General features: G+C 41.6%; 1 protein-coding gene across 1 annotated transcript in view; it reads left to right on the top strand.

Moving 5' to 3' along the window:
• The first annotated feature begins 22,867 nt into the window (after positions 1-22,867).
• The window catches only part of ADCY2 (adenylate cyclase 2), a 404,666-nt gene continuing 400,757 nt past the window's right edge, over positions 22,868-26,776 (top strand). The window contains exon 1 of the mRNA XM_087443107.1: positions 22,868-23,077. Coding sequence (XP_087299233.1) covers positions 22,868-23,077 — 210 coding nt within the window. The remainder of the gene's footprint in view (positions 23,078-26,776) is intronic.

Below are 26,776 nucleotides of genomic sequence, written 5' to 3' on the forward strand. Positions count from 1 at the left end.
TCCTCCAAAATAGCATGGACCAGAGAGAAGCCATATTCCTGTCTGCTGTCTACACTCCTAAACAGAGGTATCTAAACAGAGATCTTGAGAGAGAGTAAATGACCTTTGTTGTTTTAAACCACTAAGTGTTGGGGTAATTTGTTACTCAGCCATAGTAACCAGAACAACATATTCCTTGTCAATGTACCTCTAATCTTCACCCAAGAACATAGGAATTTGAATTAGTTCATTAAATTATCAGATTGATGCCTTAGCTTCCAAGGGAATTGAATCTGTGGCCGTAAATGCTTTGATGGGAGGAACCAAGGCAGGAACCAGCCCTGAGGGTGAGCTGCAGAAGCAAATGACCAGGGAATTATGTGCAGAAAGGCGAGGATGAGGCATTGAAATAATCTAACTCCACCTTGCATTTCATTTTGTGCACCCCTAGCCATGGTTGGAAAGTCCTGTGAGCCTGGAATGCTGCGTTAGGGTGGAGGCTGTTGGTGTCCCTCCCCCAGCTGCTGAGTTTGGCAGTTAATGGCTCACAGGTGCCCTTTCTCTTGTGGATTGTCCTCTGGGTGGTCACATGTCCCCCTTCTGTAGCAGGTAGGGGCAGTCAGCAGCCAATGGCCAACTGCCATGATGTATTAAAGTCTGATCTCCTTGACTAATATGGGATAACTCTGTGTCATAATTGATGGACCCAGTTGAATTTACTCTCGAATCTGGATTGCTCCCTTGCCTAGCTTTCTTTCCTTGTCTTATCCTGCTTTCCCTCACCCCCACACCTGAGAGCACTCTCTCATTCTCCCAAGAATTGCCTTCTCAGACTCTGCTTCTAGGAAACCTGGCTTACAACATGCATAAGACACAGACATGACTGATGAGGCTAGACAGGAAATTGGCCTAATGTTATGGACAGATACCATTTGGAATTTAATTAATATGCAATTTCTTTACTTGAATTTTATATTGTGGCCAGTACTGACTTTTGAATTGTTACAGACCTGGGAAATTGTTATTACTGTTCTAGAGATACCAGAAATACCCTCTCTGTTCCCATATGCCTTCTCCACGAACTCATCCCCTATACCCCGTAATTGACAATTCTCCATAGTACCGTAGGGCCCTCCTCCAGCACCACCACCTAGCTGATTTGTCTCCATTCAACCAGAGGCATACTGATTATCTCTCAAGACCTCACAGTAAGAGATTCAGAGCCTGAACTGTGATATGATATAATTTCAGGGCTGGGTGGCTAAGTCTGAACCAGGTACAAGTGGATTTCTGCAGAGAGCCCGATGCTCTGCAGAAAGGGAGATGGCCACACAAACGCAGAGAGTGAAGCAGACGCTCAGGATGGCAATGACCCCAGAAAGGGGGAGGATGCAGTGGTTCCTGGCTCCTGACACATCCCCCAAGGCTGCACCTCCTCACATCCTGGGGCTTTAAAGATACACCTACATCAAATCTGCCTGTGAAATAACTGTCTGAGGGATGAGAGCCTTCTTTTTTTAAAACTAATTATTAAATGAGTGACAATGGAGAATCAAAATAATCACAGCACTTCATTAATAAAGGCCTTATAAAAATATACAGTCAAATATTAAATTTATTTAATATATCAGTTCATGTAGAAATATTTACATAGACATTAACCTTGTTTCTTGTATGCAAACTGGAAAAGTCGTGGAGTTGACTTAATAAAAAACGTATCACTTAAATTTCCAAATATTCTCTTTTGGGTAAGAGATTAAGAAAGAATAATCCTGTGACTCCCTCTATTAACTAACTCAGACCATATTGAATGGTTAACACATTTGATTCTTGAATCAACAAGGACTAAATCAGATCAAGAAATTTTATTAGCTATCCTAATCCTAAAATGAATAATATATTTATCACAATTCAAGTTGCTGATACAGTGCAAATAGGTTCAATATATTCTTACTGCAGCCAGAGCTAAATTGGGGAGAAATTGTGAGTGATCGCAGGTGAAATATTTTTCTGTATACTTAAAGAGAACAGAGAAGTGGGGGAAATGGGAAAACCATAGATCCCATCTTGCACTATAAAATAAAATTTCAAAAGTTCAGCCTCTGCTTCTGGGGGAGCTCAGAATGAAGGATTTGTGTTTTATTTCTCAGTGGGTCTTTTTATCCTATATCAAGTAGAGGTGTCTGTCCCCTGGGAGTGTCCATAGATTCATCCTTATATGTTTCACATCACAGAGGGCTTCTCTGAATTTTTATTTAAAAAAGGTTTTCGAGAACTAAAAGAGCCTTATTCCTGGCTCTTTCATTCCTTCCTCACTGATGGAGAAAGAGTTTAATTTCTGCTAGACAGCTGGGCATGGATTATATTTGGATTTAAGTGTTTTAAGTGTTTAATTTAAAACACTTTATCTTTCAGACATAGAAAATTCCACAGCAGAATCTCAAAGCAATGTATGTTTTGTAGTTAATTACTGAACTGACTCTTGCAAAAGTGGTTATCAGGTGTTTTATGAGCCATGTCAAAAAATGACCTATTTCTCATTGGTTCTCAATGAGCGCTTGAAGCAATACCCTAATTTGTATAAATGGAATGGCTTTATTTGTAGAAATAATGAGAATATTCTTGTTATTGTTTCTAGTCCTTGACCTAATTTCAGAATGCTTTATTTAGTTGTTTTTATGATTTAAAAAATATATTATAAAAGGAATACATTTTTTTTTTTAGAAAATACAGAAAGTAAAGAAATGTTAAGAGTAAAGGAATAAAAAGTCATCTATAATTCCACCACCGACAGTTTATCAGTCATAATATATTCGCTGGTGTATTTATTTTAAAATTTTGAAACAATAATGAGTAATAAATATTCTGCTTATTCACTTAAAATTATAGAGTAACTTCCCTAATGTTATATTTCTATTGAAAATATGATCATTAGGGATGGCATATCTTTTGAGAATGCAATCTCATGCTGTCCTCACAGACATTGAATAATCTCTAAAAGTGTATCTATCTATCTGTCTATCCAAGTCTATTAACAGTTTGCTATTGTCTTAGTCCATTTGGGCTGCTTTAATAAAATGCTATAGACTGAGCAGCTTATATACAATGGAAATCTATTTCTTACAGTTCTGGAGGTTTGGACGTCCATGATCAAGGTGCCTGTAGACTCCGTGTCTGGTGGGGACCTAATTTCTGGCTCATAGGTGATTCGCTTTTTGCTGTGTCCTCACATAGTGGAAGGATAAAGGCATCTCTCTGGTGCCTCTTTTTTAAGGGGTCTAATCCAATTCATGAGGGCTCCACCTTCATGACCTAATCACGTCCTAAATGCCCCATCTTCAAATACCATCACATTGGGGATTAGGTTTCAACACGTGAATTTTGGGGGAACACAAACAGTCCATAGACTTATCATAGATATTGAATATATTTCCTCAAGTTTGTCATTTCCCTTTTACTTTGTTTCATGATTTTAATGATACCTACACTTAAATTTAGAGTCAGGCGATATTTTCTTTTGTGGTTTCTTTCATTTGGTTTCATACTTTAAAATCTCATGAAGGGTAAAATATTCATATATTCTTTGATAGAGTTATTTTTTTTCTTTTATTAAAGAAAAGTAATACCAGCTGATGGTAAAAATTTCAAACACTATAGAAAGAGATTACAGTGGGGAGTTAAAGTCCTGTTTCCCCTTGCACTCCACTGCCCCAAGCTTCCAACGCCCATTCTGCAAAGCTAACCGTACTCAATGGATTCCTACGTATCCTCCAGACATTTTAATGTACAAACTTTTGTTAATCTCATTCTTTTCCTTTATATTGTTTACATTTTAAAGTCACAAGCTTAATTGAAATGCCTGGTAATAGCATAAGGCAACTTGATTCTATTTTCCTTTGTCCATGAAGCTATTTCAGACACTCTTAGGTATTTAAATGTCTTCTAACAATTTTAAGCTTGTACCACTACCATGTCCTAGTTTTCATTTTACCACAGCTTTGTAATGTGTTTTTAGATCTGAACCAACAAGTGTTCCCAAATTACCCCACTCCCTAATTTCCTTATATTTATTTGTTAGTATTATTCTGGTCTTTGAGATTTTAGTCAAAAACAAAGGTATTTTAACATCCAGTTATTTATACACATGGGATCATACAATGTATACTTCTCTGAGACTTACTTTTATATTTTATATCTCTAATATTTTCCTATATAAATAGATCTGTGTTATTCTTCTTAAAGGCTGTATAATATTCCATTTTATGTAACTATGATTCATTAGTTCATTCATTCATCTCTTATTGGTAGACATTTATATTTTTTCTAGTTTTTTAATATTACAAAAGTATTAATTCAAATATCTTTATACATGATATTTATGTACTTATATATCTGTAGGAAAGAGTTTTAGAAATAGTGTATGTAAATTTTAAATTTTGATGGATATTATCAAATTGTCCTTCCAAACAGTTCATTCCAATTCTTGATCTTCTGCCAAAAGTTCATGAGGGTGGCTGTTCCCTCTCATCTTCTGGACACTATATTTTACCAGTTTAAAATATTTGTCTATGTAATTGCTGAAAAATAGTACCACATTATTGCTTTAATTTGCACTTATTTGTGTATTAATTGGCATATTACATGTGGTTATTAAATATTTTAGCTTTTTGTAATGTCTTCCCCTCTCTTTATTCTCTGCCCATTTTTATTGGATAATTTTCTTTTTATTCTTGACTGGAAAGGGACATTTTGATAAGAAATTTGTATCTTGGTTATATGATGATTAACATTAACATTTTCTCTTTTCTTTTTACTTAATGTGTCATGTTTTTTTCCTCACAGAAATGATAAGTTCTGTATAGTCAAATGTATCATTCTTCTCCAGTATGGACCCCGAGTTATCCTTTTTGTGGAGATAGGAGTATCAAGCTTAAACTTTGCACCTCCTCATATTCTCTTGACTGTGTCCTTCCTTCTGAAGGTGCTGTCTGCCTCCACCACCAACTCTGCTGAGATCCCTGGATCCATGCTAAGTCACTCATCCACTTTCAGACTCAGATGAAATGCCCCATCACAAGGCATGAATCTGGCTTGCTGGGCAGCCACTGAGGGACTAGATAATACACCTGGGAGTGTGGGGCAGTTAACTACCCATGGAGTGAACCTTGAACAATGGGAAAAGGGTGATAGGAGGGAACTTCTCTGATAAATCCTTCACCACCACCATCACCACCAACACCACTTTCTTCCTTCGGTGGACAACTCGAGGTCTGAATCTTCCCTCAGCCAGTTCAGTGATGTCCCACCCAGTGACGGCACCTGCAGAGCTACCCACTGCGTCTCTTCCCAGCTCACTGAAGCAGCAGCTGGCAGGGTAATGCCCTGCATTGCATTGCCTCATTGCGTTCCCTGACGCGCTTCTCTTTGTCCTCACTCTCCTAAAAGGTATCCATAGCTTCAAGCTCTTCTTGGTGGAAAATCTGGGCTAAGACATTCAGCATTGGAAGTTATTCCAGATAATAGTTTCCAGATCTAAGCCAGTTCACACACCCAGAGTGCACTGACTGATGAGGAGACTATATCTCCTCAACAAAGTATCCGATAACTTCACCAAAGCTGATTTATCCACAATTACTGCTGAACGTCCAACCGGTAAGAAGTAACGACTAAAGGTGAGCTCTGTCTGTAGCACCATCCCCTGGGGAAACCAGCCACATCCTTGATAGCAGATAGATTACACTGGGTCTCTCCCCACTTAGGGGGGCAATATTTTCTTCTTGAAATTATTTTGGAACAGTCTCTTGTGCCGAGAGTACACACCTGCTGAGCAAGCAACTGTCTCTCTTCCTGTAAAACATAAATGCATAACATTGACCAAAGAAGAAGTAAAAACATTAATAGTCTAACTCATGTGGAAGAAAGGTATTAAAAATATAGCTGGTGAAATGTTCAAATTTTCAAGGATTATACCATTCCTTATTTTATAAATAATGTAATAGAAATTCATTGTATAAAACTAGTATAATTCTAAAGAATAAAAAAATGAAAGAAAAAGATCAAAATGCTACTTGCACAAATATCAAACAGTGTGCTGACTTTCAGTATATATTTTATGGTACATATATTACATATGTAAAGGCCAATGATATCTTCATCAAGCAAGAAAGATGTGTCTTTGCCCTCCCACATTTCCCAGGATACATGCACCCTATCCTCTCATCCATTCCCAGTACCCACTATATCTCTAAACTTCCTGAAACACCAGCTCCTATGAAAGTCCCATCAAATGGCGAGAGAAACGGAAGGACGAATTAATTAAAGATTTTCCATACCTGCTTCCTGAGATTTTCTAAATCCAATTCCTCATTTGTTTTGGTCCAGAGTGAGTTCTTTTCATGCTCTGGACTGCACTAATTTATGTGGCTTATGTATGCAGGCAAACACATCCAATTCTGTGCCTATATCAGGAAATACACAAAATGTATGAATTCCTCACCTTATAAACATAGCTTGAATACTTTTCCTTTTCATTTTATTATAGTAGCATTTTGCCATTACCTTTCAGCAGGAAACGGCAGTACACTTTTTAAATAACTGTTTTGTGTTAGAAGTCAGGCTGCCTTATACGGCTGAGATAATTTAAAATTAAAAAGGAATAAACATATTTTGTAAATGTAATGTGCTAAAAGCCATCTTTGGATTCCAGTCTAAAAGATCCTGATTCTTATTATAGGCATTCTATTTTTCATTTCCAAGATGATGCCTTTCCATCTTGCTGGCCTTGGGATGTAAGTTTTGTCAACTTGAGAGACAGGGCCCCATGTGGCAGTTGGTTCTAAATACTCATGGCAATGACCCTGCAAGACCAGGAAGGACTGGCCTGGGTCCTCCTCACTCTGCAGTGGATGTAGCTGAGGCATCAGAATGGTTGCTTCAAAGCCACATGCATGCCTAATTCATTCTCTTTGTTCCTCTGATAGAAAGGGGCAGGAAAGGAGGTCAGACAAGAAAACAACTTACTGTTGCCAGACCGTCAGCTCCTGCTAGATGCTTTGTGTGCACAATTAACTTATTTAATCATCACAGTCCTGGGAGGTGTTGTGATCAAGCACATCCATTTACAACTGAGGTCCTGAGAGGTTAAGACATCGCCCAAGTCTGCATAAATAATCACGCAGTCAGTATTGAGTCCATGTTTGCTTAACTCCAGACCCACATTCTTCTACTCCTCCATCCTTCCTCTCCAAGGTGTCAGTAGCCAACCTCTGCGACCTCCCACAGCCTCCAAATCGCCCCGGAAGGAGACTGCACACTGTTTGCTCTTCACTTGAGCTCTTCACTTGCAGCTCTCCTGCTTGGGTTGTCTCATCTTCATGGGAACACACACACATTCTCTACAATACCCTCACCTTTCATTCTGTCACCTTCTCTTTCACTCTTGCCCTGATGTCTCAGGAAATCTCCACTCCCTCCCTCCATTCCTTTCTATTTTCTGTTCTTTTTTCATAACACTACCTTTCTGAAAGACTGAAGTCAGCCCCAACAGTGACAACATGTCAGAAGGGTGTTACTGATAAGACTATTATGTTAAAAATAGTTCTTAAGTCAGACTGACCTGTGAATCCAACTCCAGATGTCCCTGGAGAGCTATCTGGGGTATCCAGGAAACCTCCAAACCTCTGTGAACTTTTCCAGAAGATGGGCTCTGGGGCCGGGCAAGTGACAAGAACTTCTTGGGGGCAGAGAAACAAAGAAGCAGGGAAGGAGGGGAAATAAATGCCCAGCTTTAAACTTAATATCCCCTGTGCACGCTCTGCCACATTTCTGCTGCTCATTCCTTGACTTTCTCCCTCACCATCTCCTCGTCTTCTCCCATCTTCTAAATACTCGCAAATGTTCACTGATGATCATTGTCCATGGCCTAGAATGATGGCGATGAGATGAATGCCCATCTGCTTGGATTGCCTTCCTGTCCCATTCAATTATGTGATGTCTCCCTCTCTCCTCATTGGCAACATTCAATAAGCATATAATGAATCACTTCTCTTCCATCATTCCCGGGCTGATATCATCCAACAAATAAATAAGTGATGGCTGGGCTCTACCACTGCAGTACTAATTACACAAAGGCACGAAGAGTAAGTCATGACCCACAATTTGAATTATATCTGATGGGTGGCTCCATTATTCAGAGCAAAGTGCTACTAAGGCAAGTTTAGTTCTGATTCCATTTTCGTGTTTTCATAACTGTATATCGTAATAACTCCAGACATCTTTCTCAAATATGTATTATCTTTGTCATAATACAGACAATGAAAAAGTGTTACTGTGTTTGATACAGAAAGAACAAATCTAAGTACTTGCACAATTAATGGTAGTTTTCATATGAAGAGTTTATTTTCCAATATGTAGAGATTTTTCTTGCCTTACTTGGACACTCTCTAGGTTCTCTGGTTTTTTTCTAAGCCGGGTCATAAACTAGACACACCATTGCGGGAAGATGAATTACAATCGTTTTAGCGGTAGTGGAGGATACGCTGACCTTGGAGTTCTCTAAATCACTCCAAGTGAACTGGGTGATTATAATGGGCTGCACATATATACTCAGGTGACTTAGAACATGCTGCTAAAAACTCAGACTACAGCTGTTATAAGATTAATAGCTCGGTTCTTCAAATTTCAATCTTCTATCAAATTAACAAATCATATTGTTTGAAGACAAAGGTCTGGGATATACTTCATGCATGATTTAGGTTGATATTATCAAATACATGTGCACATATACACAAAAAGAACTGTGGCATGTGGTATGGGATGAGTACATAAAGCCACTGAGTAATTAAACCCCTAGGCTCACACTTGGCCTTTCTGGAGCGGTCCCTGATAAAAATGACCATCAAAGAACCATCCAGAAGGGCAGTGACAACCCAGCACCTCCTCTCAGGAATGAGTGGGGAGCTCATCCTCCATGTGGTTACTCTCCTAGGAAAGCCTCATGAATGGACAGCTACATATAATTATTCCAGTTTACCATGTGTTTATACTGCCCTTGAGGACCCATGGGCACCATGGGGCACCTGGGGACACTCAGAACAGAATGGGCTGCTCTTCAGAGTTAGCTCCTGCCCGAGGTTTATGTGGAAAGTGTACTTTCCCCCACACATCTCTAGCTAAAGAAGATTTCTGAGTCTCTCAAGGAAAAAACCTCCTGAAAGAAGAGACTCTCTATATTCAGGATTCTATGATTCAGGAAGGCGACTTTACTAAACCAAGAGGTGGGAAACAGGCATGGAAAGGAAACAGATTAGATCAGAAAGTGAGAGAAATAATCTACAGGACTGGAGTTTAATTACCTGAATTATGCCCTTCCTAGAGAGACCTATGACTTACTTCATTATTTGAATATACTTATACTGTAGGCCATTACCCAGCTCAGCTAAATTAAATATTTACTTTCACATGAGATTTGTTGGGTGAATATTTAATATGATAGGAGCTTTATTACTGAAAATCATTACTTTCATTTTTAATCACTACTGTTTTAGCTTCATATCTATTACATTTTTTCCCACTTATTTTGGTATCTATAAGTACAGAAGAATTATTTTTTATTTTTATTTTCAGATTATATCTAAAAAGTCTTTATTTCAAGTTTGCATTTTGCTTTATATAAAATTTTCAGTTAATGTGTGCATGTGTGTGCATATCCTCAGAGTTGTTTGTTGTTATTATCTGCAAAGGGTTGTTCCAATATAGCCATGCTTCCCTTGCAGAAATCAGAACTTTTAAACTACTATTTTAAAATATAATTCAAGACAGTGTTAATGAACCTTTATAATTTCCCCAATTCATGTATAATATATGGTAAGCAGATAGTAAAAACAGATTTAAATATAATTTTAAAGTAAAAATATATTTTTAAAAATCATTATAGATTCAATTATAATGCAATAATTTTTTTAAAGATTGTTTTAATTAACACTTACACTAAAATTGGTATCTCGGTAATAATAATTCTTGTCAATAATGATATTGTCTAAATAATTTTTACCCTTGGAAAACAGAATTATGGAATTCTAGAAACAATCCTTAGGTTGATTGGGAAGGTTGCCAACAGAGAAAATCTAATTCACAAATACAAACAAATTATTATTAAGCATCACATAATATCATTGATTTGGTTATAATTGAATGAAATAATTTACCCCAAGGTAATTTTTTTTGTGTGTGAAAAGATAAAAATTTTATGATAATACAAAATTTATGTGATTGCTAGTATGTATTCACTTTCTTTAGTTCCATTCTCATCTTGATTCTATAATCTAAACTCTAATTTAAGGTTAAAAATAGATACTCCCTTAAAAAGAAAAATCAAGGGGTGGGGTGTGGTGGAGAGTACTTACTTTTGAAACAGTTTCACAATGTTCTATAAATTATGTCTGCATAATGGAAAAGTCCCAGGAAAATATGTCAAGCTTTTCTGATAGGCTAAAGTACATAGTAAGGTTTATATTTTTACCATGTATGAATTTTCTAAGAATAAATGGTAATAAAACTAGATCTGTTGTCAGTTGAGTGTTCTGGATTGCCAAGAATAAGAGTGCATTAAATTTATAGTATTATATCCAGAATTTTAACACAGTTAGCACTTCCACACACTAGCACGGTACTACTGGTTATTTGCCTATCTGTGGTATTCATGATTTTTAGGGTTTGGTCCAAGTGTATTGATATATCAGAATCAGAGAATCAGAAATCATCTTACTCAATTCATAACAATCCACCACAGATCTTGTGCTTCAAAACTACAACTAGATGATCTGTTACATTTTAAGTAACTTGCATATGAGAAAAGTTCTGCCTTACATTGAGCCAAAATTTATCTTCCATTAATTTCAATTTATTGTTTTTAATTTTATCCCATCAAAGCTTCTCAAACAAGCTGCTTTCACATATTAGCCCAGAGCTCAGTGCCAGTTCCTAATGTACACCAATTATTTGAGTAAATGATAGAATCATAAGCATGACAATATTTAAAAATAGCTCTTTAATTTTCCAAATAATAAACCAAGAAGTTTTCATTTCTCCCCTAACCCATGTGCCCAGGAGGGTGAGGATATATATTACTAAGAACAAGGAGGGCGTTGATTACTTTTTACTTTTAACGTTGACCTTCTTGACTTCTTTAGAAAGGCAATAATTGTAAAAGACAGGCTTTGTCAAGAGAGAAGAGAGTATTGTGAATTTCCCTACGTGCCCTGGGATGGACACTGTAGCTTTCCAACTCATCCAACTCATCCAGTACTTTCCTCTTCTTCCTTGCTTGTGGTCTGCACACACTTTGGGAAGGTCGACTCCAGGAATGAATTGCAATAGATTTTACCATTAGAATGAAATCATGTCTCTTCCTGTGATTGATTTGAAGCTAAGTTTATGGCTCCGTTCTGGTCAATGAATGTCCAGAGAATTCTGCTGTATATGCAGGGAACAGATTTCCCATCTTAATAAAAGAGAAGATGTTCCAGGAGGAAACTCTGCCCATGGCCTTCCTATTCAGCATTCTGTCATGTGAGGATAGGCATCTATAGCTGCAGTGGCTAACTTGTACCCAAGAGGTGACAATCTCTGGGAAGAATAGTCAGGATGCTGAGGATGGTACAGCAAAGGGAAAATGGCCATGGGAGGCTTGAGGACCTCATGGAGCCACCACCTGCTTCCAGACTTCTTGTTGGGTGGGGTAACCTACTATCTTGATTGTTGAGTCATGGACAGTCAGGAATCCTCCTCCTTACAGGTGAGAGCAAACCTAATTACTACAGCCCTTTAAGCACACCAAAATGTAGGCCTGGGGTCCAGACCCAAGACTTTCATTTAATTCCAAGGGCAGAGAAAAGGATCATATGAAGCATAGGAAGTGGAAAGCTCAAATCAACAGTGCAGCATTTGAACATCCCCCTCCCCCAAGTTATGTGGCATGGGCAGGACTCAGGATGCTCCGCATGCCTCTGAGTGTCAGGGGGCCCTCAGGCAGCTGAGGTGAGAGCTAGCCATCTTGCATGGGACTACTAGGATCCCAAGCAAAGTCATCCAGCCAGGGGACAGGGAAATGAGTCAGTGAGAGATGATGGAAGTCTGGTTGGTTTGGAATACCATTGGACCCTGACCGGGCTGACTGCAAGTTATACCCTCCATCAGCAAATGCTGGTGGAGTGCCCAGGGCGGGCACACCTCACAAGTCACTAATACAGTGAGCAGGATAGCAGTAGTCTTTACAGGGATCCGCAGCGCCTCCTGCCTCCTGCACAATTTACCTCCCCTCGTGACACTTCAAAGTTTGGGAAGGGCAGGGCAGGTCCTGAAAATGGGGCTGCTAACTGCCAGCTGGCAGCTCAGAGCTAGGGTTACATAAAGGGGCCCTGCAGTTAAGGAATTAGGTTGGTGACTGCATTGCACTCAATAGGCTTCCTCTCCTCTCTACCCAGCAGGGACGGAGCCTATGAAAAAGCTCAAAGCACTAACAGGAAAACAAAGAAGGGAGATTCTCTGCACATCTGAGTGCCAGGGAAACAAGTATGTGACTGTGCCATGCCCCAGCGAGGCATGTCTTTTCCATGTTAAGCTTTCCCAAGAAGGCTGCACACAGCAAACTCTGCAGCGTGGTGATTCTGACTCCCGGGTTCTGCAATGGGTATCCTCTTTGCTTTGATCTTAGTCTCTCAACACCATTTCTAAATTTAGCTTCAAAAACTAAACATACACTCTCAGCAATCGAGCCTAGGTTTCCCATGTGCTCATCAATCATTTAAAATTAACTATGTTTTAATTATTTTTAGTTTCTGTCTCCTGCTATTATTTAATTGAAATTTATATCCCACTTATTTCCAAAATAGTTGGCATTAACTTTTTAATTAAGCACCATTTAAAATAGAACAATCAGAGGACTGCCACTAATCCAATAATCCTTCTTGGGAAGTGGGCAGATTTTCAATCTATCATCAGTCAGTTAAGAAACAGAAAAGCTTCCAGCTGGTTAAGAGAAAGAGGGCAACTCCAAGGATTACAAGATGACATACATATTGCAGTAAATAATAATAATAATAATAAAACAAGATCATAACTGTGGATCATCCAGCTGTCTGAACAGCTTAAGCAGATGTGGTCCCTTCCCTAAAGGTCTTATATTATAAAGTGTGCTTATGTAAGAATTTATTTATGAATCCTGGGCCAATGATCAAAAAGAAGATAAACAAGCACAAGTAATCATCCTGTAAATGCTTAAAAAAAACGTTAAACATCCCTATATTTTGCTCATCCAACAATCACTAGGTGAAATGGTTGAGAGGAAGCGGTACCCACTTTTGGTTGTGTCAATGTACTTGATAACAAATACACCTATATGACAATTCAGCATTTCTCCATGCAAATCCCTATGGTTGTCAGCTTTTTAGTACTCAGAGCTCATTCTTAGACTGTGGGCTCTGAAAGGAGTCTACATACCAGTCTAGGCACAAAAATCGTTTTATAAATTCCATTTTGCACTTTTGTTTAGGTGTGACTCACTGAAACATCGAATGGACTTCCAAGGAAGGAAAGAGCTGAATATTGTTTGGGTAAAGAATACTTTACTCACAGGAAGGACAAACATTCTGGAAGGATCCAAATGAAAGAAGACATCTGATGGGTAATGTGTGAATCATTGGAATAACCTGATTTTGTTACGTGATCACACTTGTGATTCTTAATGTCACACTTCACAACCCTTTTATCTCTTAAATTTTCCTGCAAAATGCCATTGAAAGAGGGTAAAGAAGGCTAGTGGATATTTTTCCATACCATCAATATAGAGTTAGCAAAAGGGACCTATAACTTAGATTTATACAATTTTGTCCAGAACAGACATAATTGTATTCAGTGTTTGCAAATTTAAAAAGACTAAATATAATTACATATTTTGTCTCCATATTAGAAAAGCAAAAGCATCATTGTAACTGGATCCCTAATTGCAAACTGTGTGTTTTAAGAAGAGTATATACTTTGCACTCTAATGAAACTTGCTCTAAAGCAATTCGAATAACCCACCAAGCCTGATATCAATTTTCTATATTTTAGACGAGATAGTTTAATATTAATATCTCTAAAACTTATAAATATTTTTTTTAAAAGATGAGTCTTCCATTTGTTGGCTCTTGAGGAAAATATATTTAGAAGTGAAGAGCGACTCTACCACAGCAGGGAAGACAGATTTTTTTTTCATATATTAGTAATAGACTGTAATGCAATAATGAGGGTCTAGGTTTAAGATTGCCTTTTTATTCCTTTAGCCTGCTGAGCATGAAAATGTCTTCAACGTTTCCCAGTAACAGTGTAAATACAGCCTGTCTAGATAGAGTTGGCACATTAACCATATCTGGCCATTTGGAGGTTATTTAATCTAAGGCAATCGGCCCCATGAATGCAGCAACTTTTCCCCACCATTGTCCCAGGCACCACCTGGGACTGAAGCGGGAGCTAAGAGAAGTGCACTTCAGGTGGGGTCCGTGTGCAAGAGACAGCAGATCCTGGCTCCTTTGATTTGAAATATTTATTACTGTGACAGTATTTACTTTACTTAACTAGTTTTTATATTAAAATGTAGTCACTATTTATCTATGTATTTAAACATTCTATTTAAAAAAAACAGTGTTCAGAAATCCTTGTCCATATTGATATAAATCGTCATGTTTTCATAATAATGAACAATATAATAAGCTTGGGCACTGGTCACTCATTATAATGGGTTACTAAAAGGACAGCCTTTCAAAACGTCTTTTACTTAACCCTCCAATACCCAAGGTACTGTTTGATAATAGGGCCTTTCTATTCTAGGAAAATAATCAGGGTTGAGATAGCCTCATAATCAGCCTATGGAGAATGGCTGCAGGAGGGACACTAAGGAGATGCCCAAGATGAGATGATGAGTATCAGTTGTCCACATAATGGAAGTGGAGGGTGGGTGGATGGGTGAGTGTGTATGTATGCTAAAACGGTAAACTGAGGCACATTAAAAATTTTTTTGAAGAGTTTATTTGAGCAAACACAGATCTAATCAGGCAGCACCAAACGGAAAGTGGTTAGGAGGCTCCACTAACAGGAGCTGGGGCAAAGTTTTTGTAGAGAAGACACAGAAGCAAAGCAAAGAAATGACCTGATTGGTTCCAGCTTAAGCAGTTGTCTTATCTGGGAAAGCCTGGTTGGCTGTTTGTGATTGGTTATTCTCAACTTTCACTCTCTCAGATTCAAGTGTGTTACTCTGGATTAGGTTTTGGTTTGCTTAGTAAGCAGGCTGTGAGACATTAGAGGCACCTCAGTCCAATAGCATCCTTGTTTAAATAGTGCATAGGGGAGGGCTGCCATTCCAGACAGAGGAAGAAGCAGGTGGATAGGTCCAGAAATGAGGGTGAAGAAGGGGACGCCCAGATGGTCTTGCAGCTCACTCAATCTAGAGCCTAAACCAGGAGATATAAAGGCATTAGAGAGTTAGGCAAGGTTGCTGCAGGCAAGCCAGGCATTCCACAGCAGGAGCTGGTCTTCTTGCACAGGTGATGGGGTAGCACGGCCAGATTTCTGCTCCACGTAGGACACTGGGGGGATGGATTCGAGCGGGCAACAAGGCAGGTGAGAGATTCTGAAGACCTGACTAAGGCAACAGAGTGGGGCTGTGGAGAATGGGGGAGACTTGAGAAAAGAATGAGGTAAAGTTGGAGGAATGATGGTCATTTGGATGTGGGCAGGTCATAGAGTAAGCGGAGTGGAGGACAAGTCCGTGTCTCTAGCTCAGTTATGTTATAGATGGTCATGGAGGGAGGAGAAGGTCTGGTAGGTGCGATTTTGAATTGAGGTTCAGACTTGCTTCCTGTGATTGGAGGACCATTTGCAAGGGAAGTGACTAATAATTTAGGTACAGAGATATTTATATGTATCATATGCTTCAAGGCTCAATGTGCTACTTCAAAAATTTACTTGGGGTTCTTTTTGAAATCTTCCATTTAAAAGTGAAATTTCGCTGTTAAGGGGGAGTTAGGGGATCATAACTCAGTCCCGGACACAAGGGTCATAATATTCGGAATTAAATTTAGAAGTATAGTACTTTTTTCAAAAATGCTAGCAATAACAAACAAACAAAACCCAACAAGCAAAACAAGCCTATTCTGAGCTGTTGTCTTTCATCTTACTTTCCCCATTTCCGGCAATGACAGCAACCACACACGGAGTTGACCCACGTCAAGTTCTCAACCGTGGTCAAGCTACAGGAAGGATGCGATTTTAAGTGGACACTTCATAAATCCTGACAGTCTTCATTGGCTGGAATTGTTTTGCCTCTGATGTGTTACTGGGAACTACAGTACTAGATGCCATTTCCTCTTGCAAATGGTACTTTCTCCAGACCCTCTCTTTTCCTGGACATATTTATTTTATGGTTATTTCTTCAGTATTTCATCTCATATATGTTATTACCCTTTGCTCTATTGGGTGAGTGGAATTGGTAGCAATAGATGTTCAATATTGCATGAAAATCTTGCCATTTTAGGATTTAAAAACATTGTGAGATTTAAAAAATATTAATGGGGGCCAGCCCCCACATGCTTAATGCTTACTTCGGTGCACTCTTAGTGCTTAGTTCGGTGCGCTCCACTTTGGTGGCATGGGTTCTTGGGTTTCTTGGGTTTGGTTCCCCGGCAGGGACCTACACCACTCATCAGCCATGCTGAGGTGGTGACCCACATCCAAAATAGAGGAAGATTGGCATAGATGTTAGCTCACAGCTAATCTTCCTCAAGCAAAAAAAAAAAAAAAAAAAAGAAAAAAGAGGAAGATTGACAACAGATGTTAGCTCAGGGCGAATCTTCCTCACCAAAAAAAAAATAATAATAATAATGTAGTGCCAATAGCAAACATTTATATACATATAAGCTCTTCAGGACCTGCACAACATTTCTATCAAATTGAGTTCTGATGAAAGTAATCTACTAGCATTGTTTGTCAATTGTACTCTTTTCTTCAGAAGAATGACATTACCTTATATCTTCATTCATTTAATCACTCCTTCATCTAGCACATAGTTACTAAGCACTTACTATGTGTTTTGCCAGTTTCAGGTAACAGAGATATAACTGTGAACAAAAGAAACAAAATCTCCCACCCTTAATAAATTTACCTTCTAGTGAGGGAAGACAGACCACATTAATACAAAAATAAGATTTATGTGTATCACTAAATTGCCATGGCTCCCCACTGAAACATCCTCATCCTTGCATTTATACCTAAGGAAACAGTACTTGTTATCAAATGCTTACATACAACTTAAAATTTTTTTTGGTAAAGTTCACTTAATTTAATGAATAAAAGTGATTTTTTTCCCCCTTGATCTAAAAACATTGATTAAAATCTATCCCTTTACCCAGCCTAGGGTAGTATAAACATGTTAGAAAGATCCTTAGAGTAATTGGTCCGTTCTTCTTACTTTGCAGATAAATAAACTGAAGCTCAGAGATGTTTATGACTTCTCTGAGGATACACGGTTGATAGCAGAGATGACGCAAAAATCCAGCACTCTAAGAAAGTAATTATAGGAAATATTGACAATTATTACAACATTGTGGAATAATACAAGCAGAGAGTTTGATTTATTTTCAAATCCAAATATAAAATCATGAATCAAACAGTGGTTGAGTGGCTTAAAATCTTAAGCTAAGTTATCCGAACTGAATGAATTCACAATTGGGCAAAAAATATTCATGAACTATGTCACAGCATGGTTTTTCATAGAGACTATTTCTTGTCCCTCAAAGTACATTATTTATCATTTTAGAGTGTAATTAAATTATTCTTTCATTGGCTATTTTAAGGGATAGCTAAAAGGATACAAAATTAAAACTCAAGGTATCTGAATTATCCACTTAAGCTTGCTAAAAGGCCCCCTCTTCCTGTCCCTCCCTAGGCCACAAAGCCTGAGCACACTTATCTCCTCCATGAGTCACTTCTTTTTAGATCATATTCTCCAGCGAGAGCAGAGAAATCGATATCTCTCACAAGGTTGTGGATGTGCTGGAAACTGATTAGTCATTAACCTATTCTCACTCCTCCCACTGCCCATAGAAGGAATTCCAGAGTCTCAGTGGATTTCGATAAAAGTATTAGTAACAAACTTTGGAATTTGCCTTTTGTGAAAGGTCTGTTTCAAAACACTTGTACTATCTTCTTACAGATATAGAACCATAAATCCCAATAAATCACCTGAAATCAAATTTTAAAGATGATTCTTGAAATATTTCTTCCAGTTTCGTCAGTTGAGAAATAATCTATCAAATAAGCCCAGCAAGTAGAATCTTTCAAAGAAATGTAAAGATCATCCTGCACTGGATGGGAAAGAAAATGAACATATTAGTGTCACATTCAGCAACTTTTTTCTGATGCTCTAAAAATTGAACTTCAAAAGAGTTCCTTAGCAAGCTGAAAGAGTTAATGAGACTTCTAGGAGCCATAAGCTGGCTTTGGTTGTGTGGTTTCTGTATTCACAGAATCCGGTTCAATAAAAACGTAAATATCTGGGTACACAAAACATATTTCATGGTGATAACGAATCTGTTGACATACTGTTCATACTTTATTACATAAATTTTAGTGACGTATTTGCCAGAGAGAAAAACGAATACACAGGGAAATACTCTGTGCTCAGCTCTACAATATGCTCCGGGTTGGCACATGTGTCTGTCCTTGGCACGGTTTGCTCGCCTGCCTTTATTTAATCAATCACAGCGCTGTGACATTGGGAGGAGCACTACAGCGTCCTTATTGACTGAGCTAATCTAACTGGAGATGGAAAAGAAACTGGAAGATGGGTTATTTTTAAAGCAAAAGCCATTGAATCAAAAACCTGTCCTGCAACATGATGACTTAACAGATTTATAATCGTGCAGCTATGTCATAGCATGTCTGAAAAATGACCAGATTAGGAGGGTAGAGGTGCCCTGCAGTAGCCAGGCCAGGCAGAGGAGCCTGCCCGCTTGTCCTCAAGCCTGCACCCGGTAGGCTCTGCACGCAGGCAGACATGGGAGCAGTGTTCAGTGTCACAAGCTAGCAGGAACCGGCTCTCTGATTTGCAGGACAAAATGAAAATGCGTGATTCCTCGTTCAAAAATTATCGAGAATTTGAAGATGGTGACATCAGAAGCTTAAACCAAGTGTGGGGCCCTGTGCCACAGCACAAGTCACATGCCAATAACGCCTGTCCTGTGGGCTGGTTCCGAGGATGGAGGGCTGCCCTCTAGTGTTGCAGGAGAAACGAATTCTCCTTCCTAATGCTGCTGCTTCGTTTTTCACTCCCTCAGGCCCAGTTAGAGCTTCCACAGTTGGTTTCTTTGTGCATTTGGTCACAAATAAACTGATACGGAGTAAATTTCTGGGAGAAGGCCTCTGCTCTCCATGCCTTCCCCGTGGCGTGGCAGCCCTGCTACCCAAAGGTGCAGAGATGAACTAGGGGACTCCTTGGGGCCCCCTCAGTTGTATGTGTCTATTTTCCACGCTCCTGGCTTTGAACTGAAGAGCGTTTCTCCTTCCGCTTCACGCTGCTTCTGGGTTACTATTTTGGTTTTTTTCTTTTCTTTTTTTCTTTCAAAATAGAAACTGCTGTGAACTTTTTAAAAGGCACACTTGGTACAACCGACTCTAAAACGCTGATAGAATAACTATAATGATTTTACTGGTTCACATTTTATTTTGTATTAAACATAAACCAACGACAGGTCTCCATAAAAATAAGCATCAAAACTAAAACAAAACTAAAAACTCAACAAAACCTCAGGGAAGCCTGACATATCCTTGATTTTTATGTTATCTTTCTTCCACGACCTTTGTCTATTAAATTGTAGAGGGGAGCTGGGGATAAATGTTGATTTTTTGCACGTTTTTTGTAGACCTACTTTTCAAAGTACATTGGAAATTCCTACGAGGGTCCCAGATCCTTTTCTTTTTTTCCTGAACATCTGGCACATGGTAGGCACAAAATAAATATTTGTTGAATGAATTAATGAAAGAATGACTGATCAAAAAATGTCCTAAGGGTCAAGTGCAGTCTCTTTCATTAAATTTGCCAATGGTATTTTACAAAATCTCCTAAAAGTCTTATAACAACCCCCCTTACCATACACAGAATATATGAAGTATAGATACTGGTTGTTAAAGATACCCCACTTCCCCACTAGAAAGAAGGAGAAAATAATTGATTAAACATTTACTTTTCCCTCACAAGTCTTTCAATTTTTTTTCCCATAAACCTAAATTACAGATTATTTACTTTTTCTTTCTTCTTGAGTGGGTGAAGGCAGACGTTTATCAATACACAGGGTGAAGAAACAGCAAGAATTGGAGAGAAGATGAATAATTAGTATGTTGCTCCCACAGGAAAAGACTGGAAATACGCAACTCTGCCCTATCCAGAAAAATCTTGGGCAGAGCGGGAGAAAGAGAGAATCCACACAACAGAGGCTGTGTCCAACTCCCCACTCAACTGCATTTCCTCAGGAGGGGTCGGGTTCTGAACATTTACAAGTCCGATCCATCAGTGCTGTCACTGCAGCTTGCTCTCAGAACCACCGAAAATCTAAAATCTCCAGTCCAAAAGAAAGAACCGAGCCCAATGGGTGGGTTTGAACCACGGGAAAGGCTGAGATTGGAATTACCCGGGTTACAGTCTACAGTCCAGGGTGGTGTTAAAGGGGAGGGCAGACAACTAACCAGACCTAGAAGAGAGTTTCATTCTCCGGCTAGGGCGGCAGGGTATCTGCCCTGGGACCAACAGGAGACAGTCAGAGAGAGACTTCTCCCACCCACTGCTTCCTCCCCTTTCTCCACCACTCCAGGTCTCGGGCAGGAGGGAAGGCCAAGGACCAGGTGGAGTCTGGCGGGGCAGGACCCCCTGCCAAGGATCCAGTGTCCGAAACACGCCTCATAACCCAGCAACCCCCCACCCCCCGCCCAGCCAAGATCTCCCGCAGAGAGTGGCAGAGCCGTCCCTTTCTCTGGCCCCTACACTCTGCGCAGAGCAGGCATTAACTGCTGCTAAAAATAAAACCCCTGCCAGGCTCCGGGTCCCCTCTCCCTGCGTGGCCTGGGTCCTGGTCTCCATGCATGGCCTGGGTCCTGCAGTCACGGGGCACACAGCTGTCCAGCTCACATGTCCCCGCCTGGGTGGGGGTGGGGCAGGACACCCTTGGCGGGCAGCGGAGCAGTTCGAGAAAGCTTCCAAGGTGTTACACGATGCCAGGGCTCAGAGTCCTGAGCGCTGGTCGTCCACTGGAAGAGACAACAAAGTGCCTAGGGACGACCCCCTGGGCCGTTTCCTGGCGTCATGAGAAGGGAGGGTTTCTGTGCCTCGGATTCCTTAGGCTTTGGGAGGAGGTGGGATTTGCGGGGATTCTAATAGGAGGAAACTTCCAGAAGGGCGGGCTTCTTGGAAGAGATCCGATGCGATCCCCTATCCCGCAGGGCAGGGGTCAGTGGTCTGGACTCCCAGGCGCGTCAGGAGCGGACACTGCACCCGCGCGCGTCTGCTCCCTCGAGGTTCCAGCCCGGTCTCTGGCGCCTCCCGCGCCCAGTCCCCCAAGGTGGCATGGAGGGCGAGAATCCCAGAGCCAACCCCGCCCGCACCGGCGCGCAGCCACACTCTCCCGGCGCGCCCTCGCTGCCGTCCGCCCAGGCAGAAGGGGCTCGGGGGCTCGGAGGGGAACATGACCGGCCAGAGGGCGCCCCCTAAACCTCCGACACGGAAAACCTTGGCCCAGCGGGCATCCCCAAAGTGAGACTTAAGCCGAAAGTGCAGGGCGAGAGTGAGGCTGCCTGCCCGAGGACGTGGCGGGGGTACAGCCTTCAATCACACCCGCCTCACTCCTCCATTTCGTATTTGGGGCTGTTTTCTGCCAAGGGGACTCCTCGCGTCCCAGCGCCTTTCCGCCCCCTGCAGAGAAGTCTCCCTGCCCTCTGTGATAGTGAGGAGGAGCGCGGGAATCCCCCCTCTGCTGCGCTGAGATGAAGAGGAGAGTGGGAAACCCCTATCCACTAACGGGGGGCGGAGGGTAGGAGAACCCCTCCTCCGTGCTCCCAGATAGTGAAAAGGAGGAATTCCCTCCTATTCTTTGAGTACCTCCCTGCTGAGCTCTCAGCGAAGAAGGGTGTGCGAGCACCCTACCCCCCGCAACCCAGTAAAAGGTTGAGGGGACTGGAGGGTGGGAGTGCCCCTCCCCGCTGCGCTTTGAGCTAGTGGAGAGGCGGTTAGATGCCCCCGCAGTCCTCTGAGCGAAGTGGGAAGTGTGTGTAGGGGGACACAGAGAGTGGGACTCCCCAGGCTGTGCTCTGAGAGAGTGGAGAGGAGGGGGACCACGCTGTGGCTGAGCGTGGGAGGGCGGAAGGAGGGGACGACCCCGGTGGGGCGCGGCCGGTGCCCCCCACGCCCCCGCACCGTCCACCACTCCTCGCGATCCGCCAGTCCCTGGCCTCCCCCAGCGCGTGGCCGGCCGTCGGGGGGCGGCGGTGGGTGGAGGCCCGGCTGCGCCGCGCAGGGTGGGGGCAGAGGCGGGCCGAGGGCCCCCTGTCGCACCCGCCCCCTCCCGCGCGGTGGCGGCAGCGCCGGCGCCGGGAGCTGCCCCCGAGGCCGCCGCCCGGCCCCCGCCCGCGCGTCAGCGCGCCCAGCCCGAGGCGCGGAGCTCCGCCCGCGTCGGAGGCCCCTGCGCGCAGCTCCGATCGCGGGCAGCCGGGCGGGCCGAGGCGGCGCGGGGTGGGACGCGGACCGCGGCCGGCGAGCGGGAGGCGCAGCCCGGGCCGGGCGCGCTCGGCGGGCGCCGCGCGAGCCGCCCCGATGTGGCAGGAGGCGATGCGGCGCCGCCGCTACCTGCGGGACCGCGCCGAGGCGGCGGCGGGCGGCGGCGACGGGCTGCAGCGGTCCCGGGACTGGCTCTACGAGTCCTACTACTGCATGAGCCAGCAGCACCCGCTCATCGTCTTCCTGCTGCTCATCGTCATGGGCGCCTGCCTCGCCCTGCTCGCCGTCTTCTTCGCGCTCCGGCTGGTGAGTGGCCTCCCTGCGGGATGTACCCCGCGCATCCCCGCTGCCCGAGAGGAGAGGGACCTGCCCCGCTGAGCCGAGTCCCGCCGAGGGCTGCCCCTCGGCCCGCAGCTCCCTGCTCCTCCTGCCTGCCCGCAGCCGGCCTGGCTAGGGCAAGGGCTGCGGGCAAGAGAAAAGTTTCCTTGGAAGGTTCTGCCCAAAATAAAGTTGCCAGGGTGTTCACCAGGTGGACGGACAGGGCGTGTGGTTTTTCCATCTCTGCGCACCCGCTGGCAAACTCGGCTACGCTTTCCATCCGCGCTGCTGCCTGCAACATCCGCTCAAATAGGTCTCAATCCGAATCAACCAGCGGGTTCTTGGCGAGGCCACTGCACGGACCCTGAGCTGGCTTTTTAGTTTGAATTGGACGTCATTTTACTCTAAAAACCCTGCCGTGGAAAAGTGGTTAATGGCGAGGAAAACGAAAAATGTATATTGTTATACATCTTTGCCTTTACATCTGTACGTGTTTAGTCCCATAGACAGAAGGAGATGGGGTGTTGACCTGTTGTGAATCTTCACCCTCTGAGACTATAAGTAACAAGCATCCATGGACCATTGCTTTCCTGTTTCTGGAGAGGGAGTTAATCGTGTTTACTGTTTTGTACAGATTATTAAAGTGGATTTCATCACTAGAAGCGTAATGCAACTCAACAGCTGATGTCAATTTTGCTAATTTATATTTTTCAAGCAGAAATCCTCGGCTCGCTCCCTTGAGCAGTGAGGGGAAATCTGTAGATGGCGGTAAACTTCCTGTTACTGATCATTCTGTTTGTGTGGTTCAAACTTTTGCACGGCCTGTGATATGTATGTGCAGATTTTGCGCCAGGCGTCGATCATCCAGGGAAACACTTTTGGTCAGTGGTTGATCTCGGGTTGTCTTCACTGAATGATATTTTTTAGCTTAGAATATAAATATGCACCTCTATTTGTGTCCACTGAGCAAAAAAGTGGACGATGACTTATATTCCACCAAGTGTGCAAAATAGCTGTCCTTGGTATTTGGCAATTTGTTTCTGTTATCTTGAGCAGATGGTGCTCAAATTATACATGAGAAAACTTGTTATCATCATGGGGTTCTTTAAAAAGTCAAGTTTTCTTTTCCCCCATGCTACTGGAGAGGTGCTGCCTTATGATGGAATTCAGTGAGGTAAGAATAAAAAATAGAACATAGGAGACCGTCATGCCGCAGATCACAAACTGGTTCTTATTCTGTAAAACATAGAGCAGAGAGCACTTTTGGGTCCTGTATTCTGGGTCTGAGTTCAGGGTAGTAACCAGCCTCCACTGCTCCCTGGAATGGCATCTTTATCTCTCTTGACCACTTTTATGACCAAAAAGGACTTGGATAGAGACTTCTGCTCAGTCTCATTGGCAAGCAGGATCTCTGAAAGCATCTCCTTTTCATTCCTGTACTTGCAGGGAAGAAAACACTTCAGTTTTCCTCTGGAAATCTGTTCTGCCAGGACGTTGCTGCTCGTGATTCTGTTGAATCTGTAATTCAAACCTGTTCTGGCTTGTTCTCTTCTAAATGGAAAAGGAGGAACAGGTGATGGCCTATTTATAGCGCCTTTAATATATTTAAAGACAAGTGTGAAGTTCATACCTCTCCTACACATACCACTTTGTTTTCTATGATACAGATCTCTAATTTCTTAAACCTCATTGATATAGATGTTCTTGAATGGGTCGGTCAGAGATTCAGTGTAGTTGAGCTAAAAGCACCCTTCTCTGACTTGTCTTTGATTTTTGTGTTCGTGTTTCTTTACACATTCCTTTATGTTCCATTTCACCTGGTGCAAATACTGGAGTGGTATATTTTTGAGAAGTTTATCCACCATCTTCACTCTTCCTTGATAAATCAATAATTTCCATGCTTTCCTAGCATTCAACTAAATCGTTTTAAGCCCAAAGCGGGCACTTCCCATGGCATTGCTGGAGCCTAGAGTGAGGTCCAGAGACAGCAGAATGGATCCCATTCTTGGCTGTACCTGGTCCATGGTCTGACACTATGTAAATCCTTCCAGGTGACGAGCTGTGCAGAAACATTCCAGAATCCGGGAGGGTGACTCGGTCTGGTGGAAAGGCTACATTGAGGTGGGGTTTGGGGATGCAGGGCCAGGTGGGTAGTGGGAATGCCTGGGGGGAATGGGCACTATTCTCTGAAACTGGGTCTTAAGAAGGAATAGGGCAATTCTGAGCTCCCGACAGCTCATTTCTATTTTGCTTTTAGTAATATCATAAACAGCAGTTCCACTCTCCAAAAAATGTTCTCCATCCAGATAGTCAAAGATGGTTGGGCTGGGAGTGTAGGAAGATGGGACAGTGTTGACATGGAGCCGTGTTCACATGGAGTGGGGTGACTTCATATCTCAGACTGACCAGAGCTTGGCTTCCGAGAGATCTACCTCGGGACGTGGAAATAGCTGTTTGGGGCCGGCCCAGGTTTCCACCTTCCAGCGCTTTACTAGAGTAGCTAGGCTCTGATGTAATTCAGGAGCTCGACAGATCTATTTTTGCTGCCTGAAATCTTGGACAGATTCCTTCTTTCCCGTGAATCCACTTGATTTTGATTTCCATTAGACTTCCATCAGTTCTTGTAGTAGAAAAAGTCTGGCAATTTTCTTAACGTGTATCCACAGTCTCCTAGAACATTTGGATCACAAAATGATCTTAGCGTCATCCAAGTACATAGTGATTTTTTGCTATATGTAATTGCCTTTGTATAAATTGATTTGAAATATCTATTAAAAAGAAAAAAGTCAGCTTTGTCTTGACTTATCTCCCTAATTGACATTATTCACAAACTGATTTCACTTAATTTCAATCTATGATCAATCCATGATTCTGCGTCATTGACCAAGAAGTTAAAGTAATCCTCAAAGTATTTTCATTACACTGTAAAAATAAATTCTGAATTGAAACTTCACCATCTTGCTTAATTACTTTCTGTATAAAAAGCTGTTAAGTAGGTTTAACCTTATATTTGTTAAGAATTATCTAGACATGAAACAAAGTAAATAGAACACATGATAGTGTGTCTTGAATTTTAATATTCTGTTTAATAATATGAAAAAATATTTTCTGTTGCTTATTATGGAAAATTTTAATGATAGTACTGGGCATGATGAGCAAAATTAACTTGGCTTCAGAAAACTTGGAACTAATGAGACCAAACTTTTAAGTTCTAAGTCTCATGACGTCACTTCATTTCCCAGGACTGGTTCTCATTACTAAATGCATGAAAACCGTTTCTCAGAATTAAATTCTCTATCATTAATCATGTCCAAAATCAGCCAGCTTTTCTCCAAATTTGCCTGTCATTGGTAGGAAAGGTTGACATAAATTTTTTAGTCTGTCAAAATACCAGCTGGCTCCAGCCAGATTTGTTTTGGCTAAAATTTATGATTATAAATAGTCAATATTTAAACTAGAATGGAAAAATTTTATTCCCGTAAATTTTAAATAGTCAGATATTGGTATAAAATAGATGTTTTTGTTTTTTTAGTATGATACTGAAATCTGCATGAGTATATATTTTTACTAAATGTATAATATGTATGATTTTGACTGAGAATATGATCTACCTTCTTGCTTATACTGTGATTTGGTGTGCTAGATCTTTAAAACAATAATCACAAGTACATTTCATTACAATTCAAT

Source organism: Ceratotherium simum, chromosome 18 (assembly GCF_057802395.1).
Source record: "Ceratotherium simum simum isolate JZ-2026a chromosome 18, ASM5780239v1, whole genome shotgun sequence".
NCBI classification, from domain to species: Eukaryota; Metazoa; Chordata; class Mammalia; order Perissodactyla; family Rhinocerotidae; genus Ceratotherium; species Ceratotherium simum.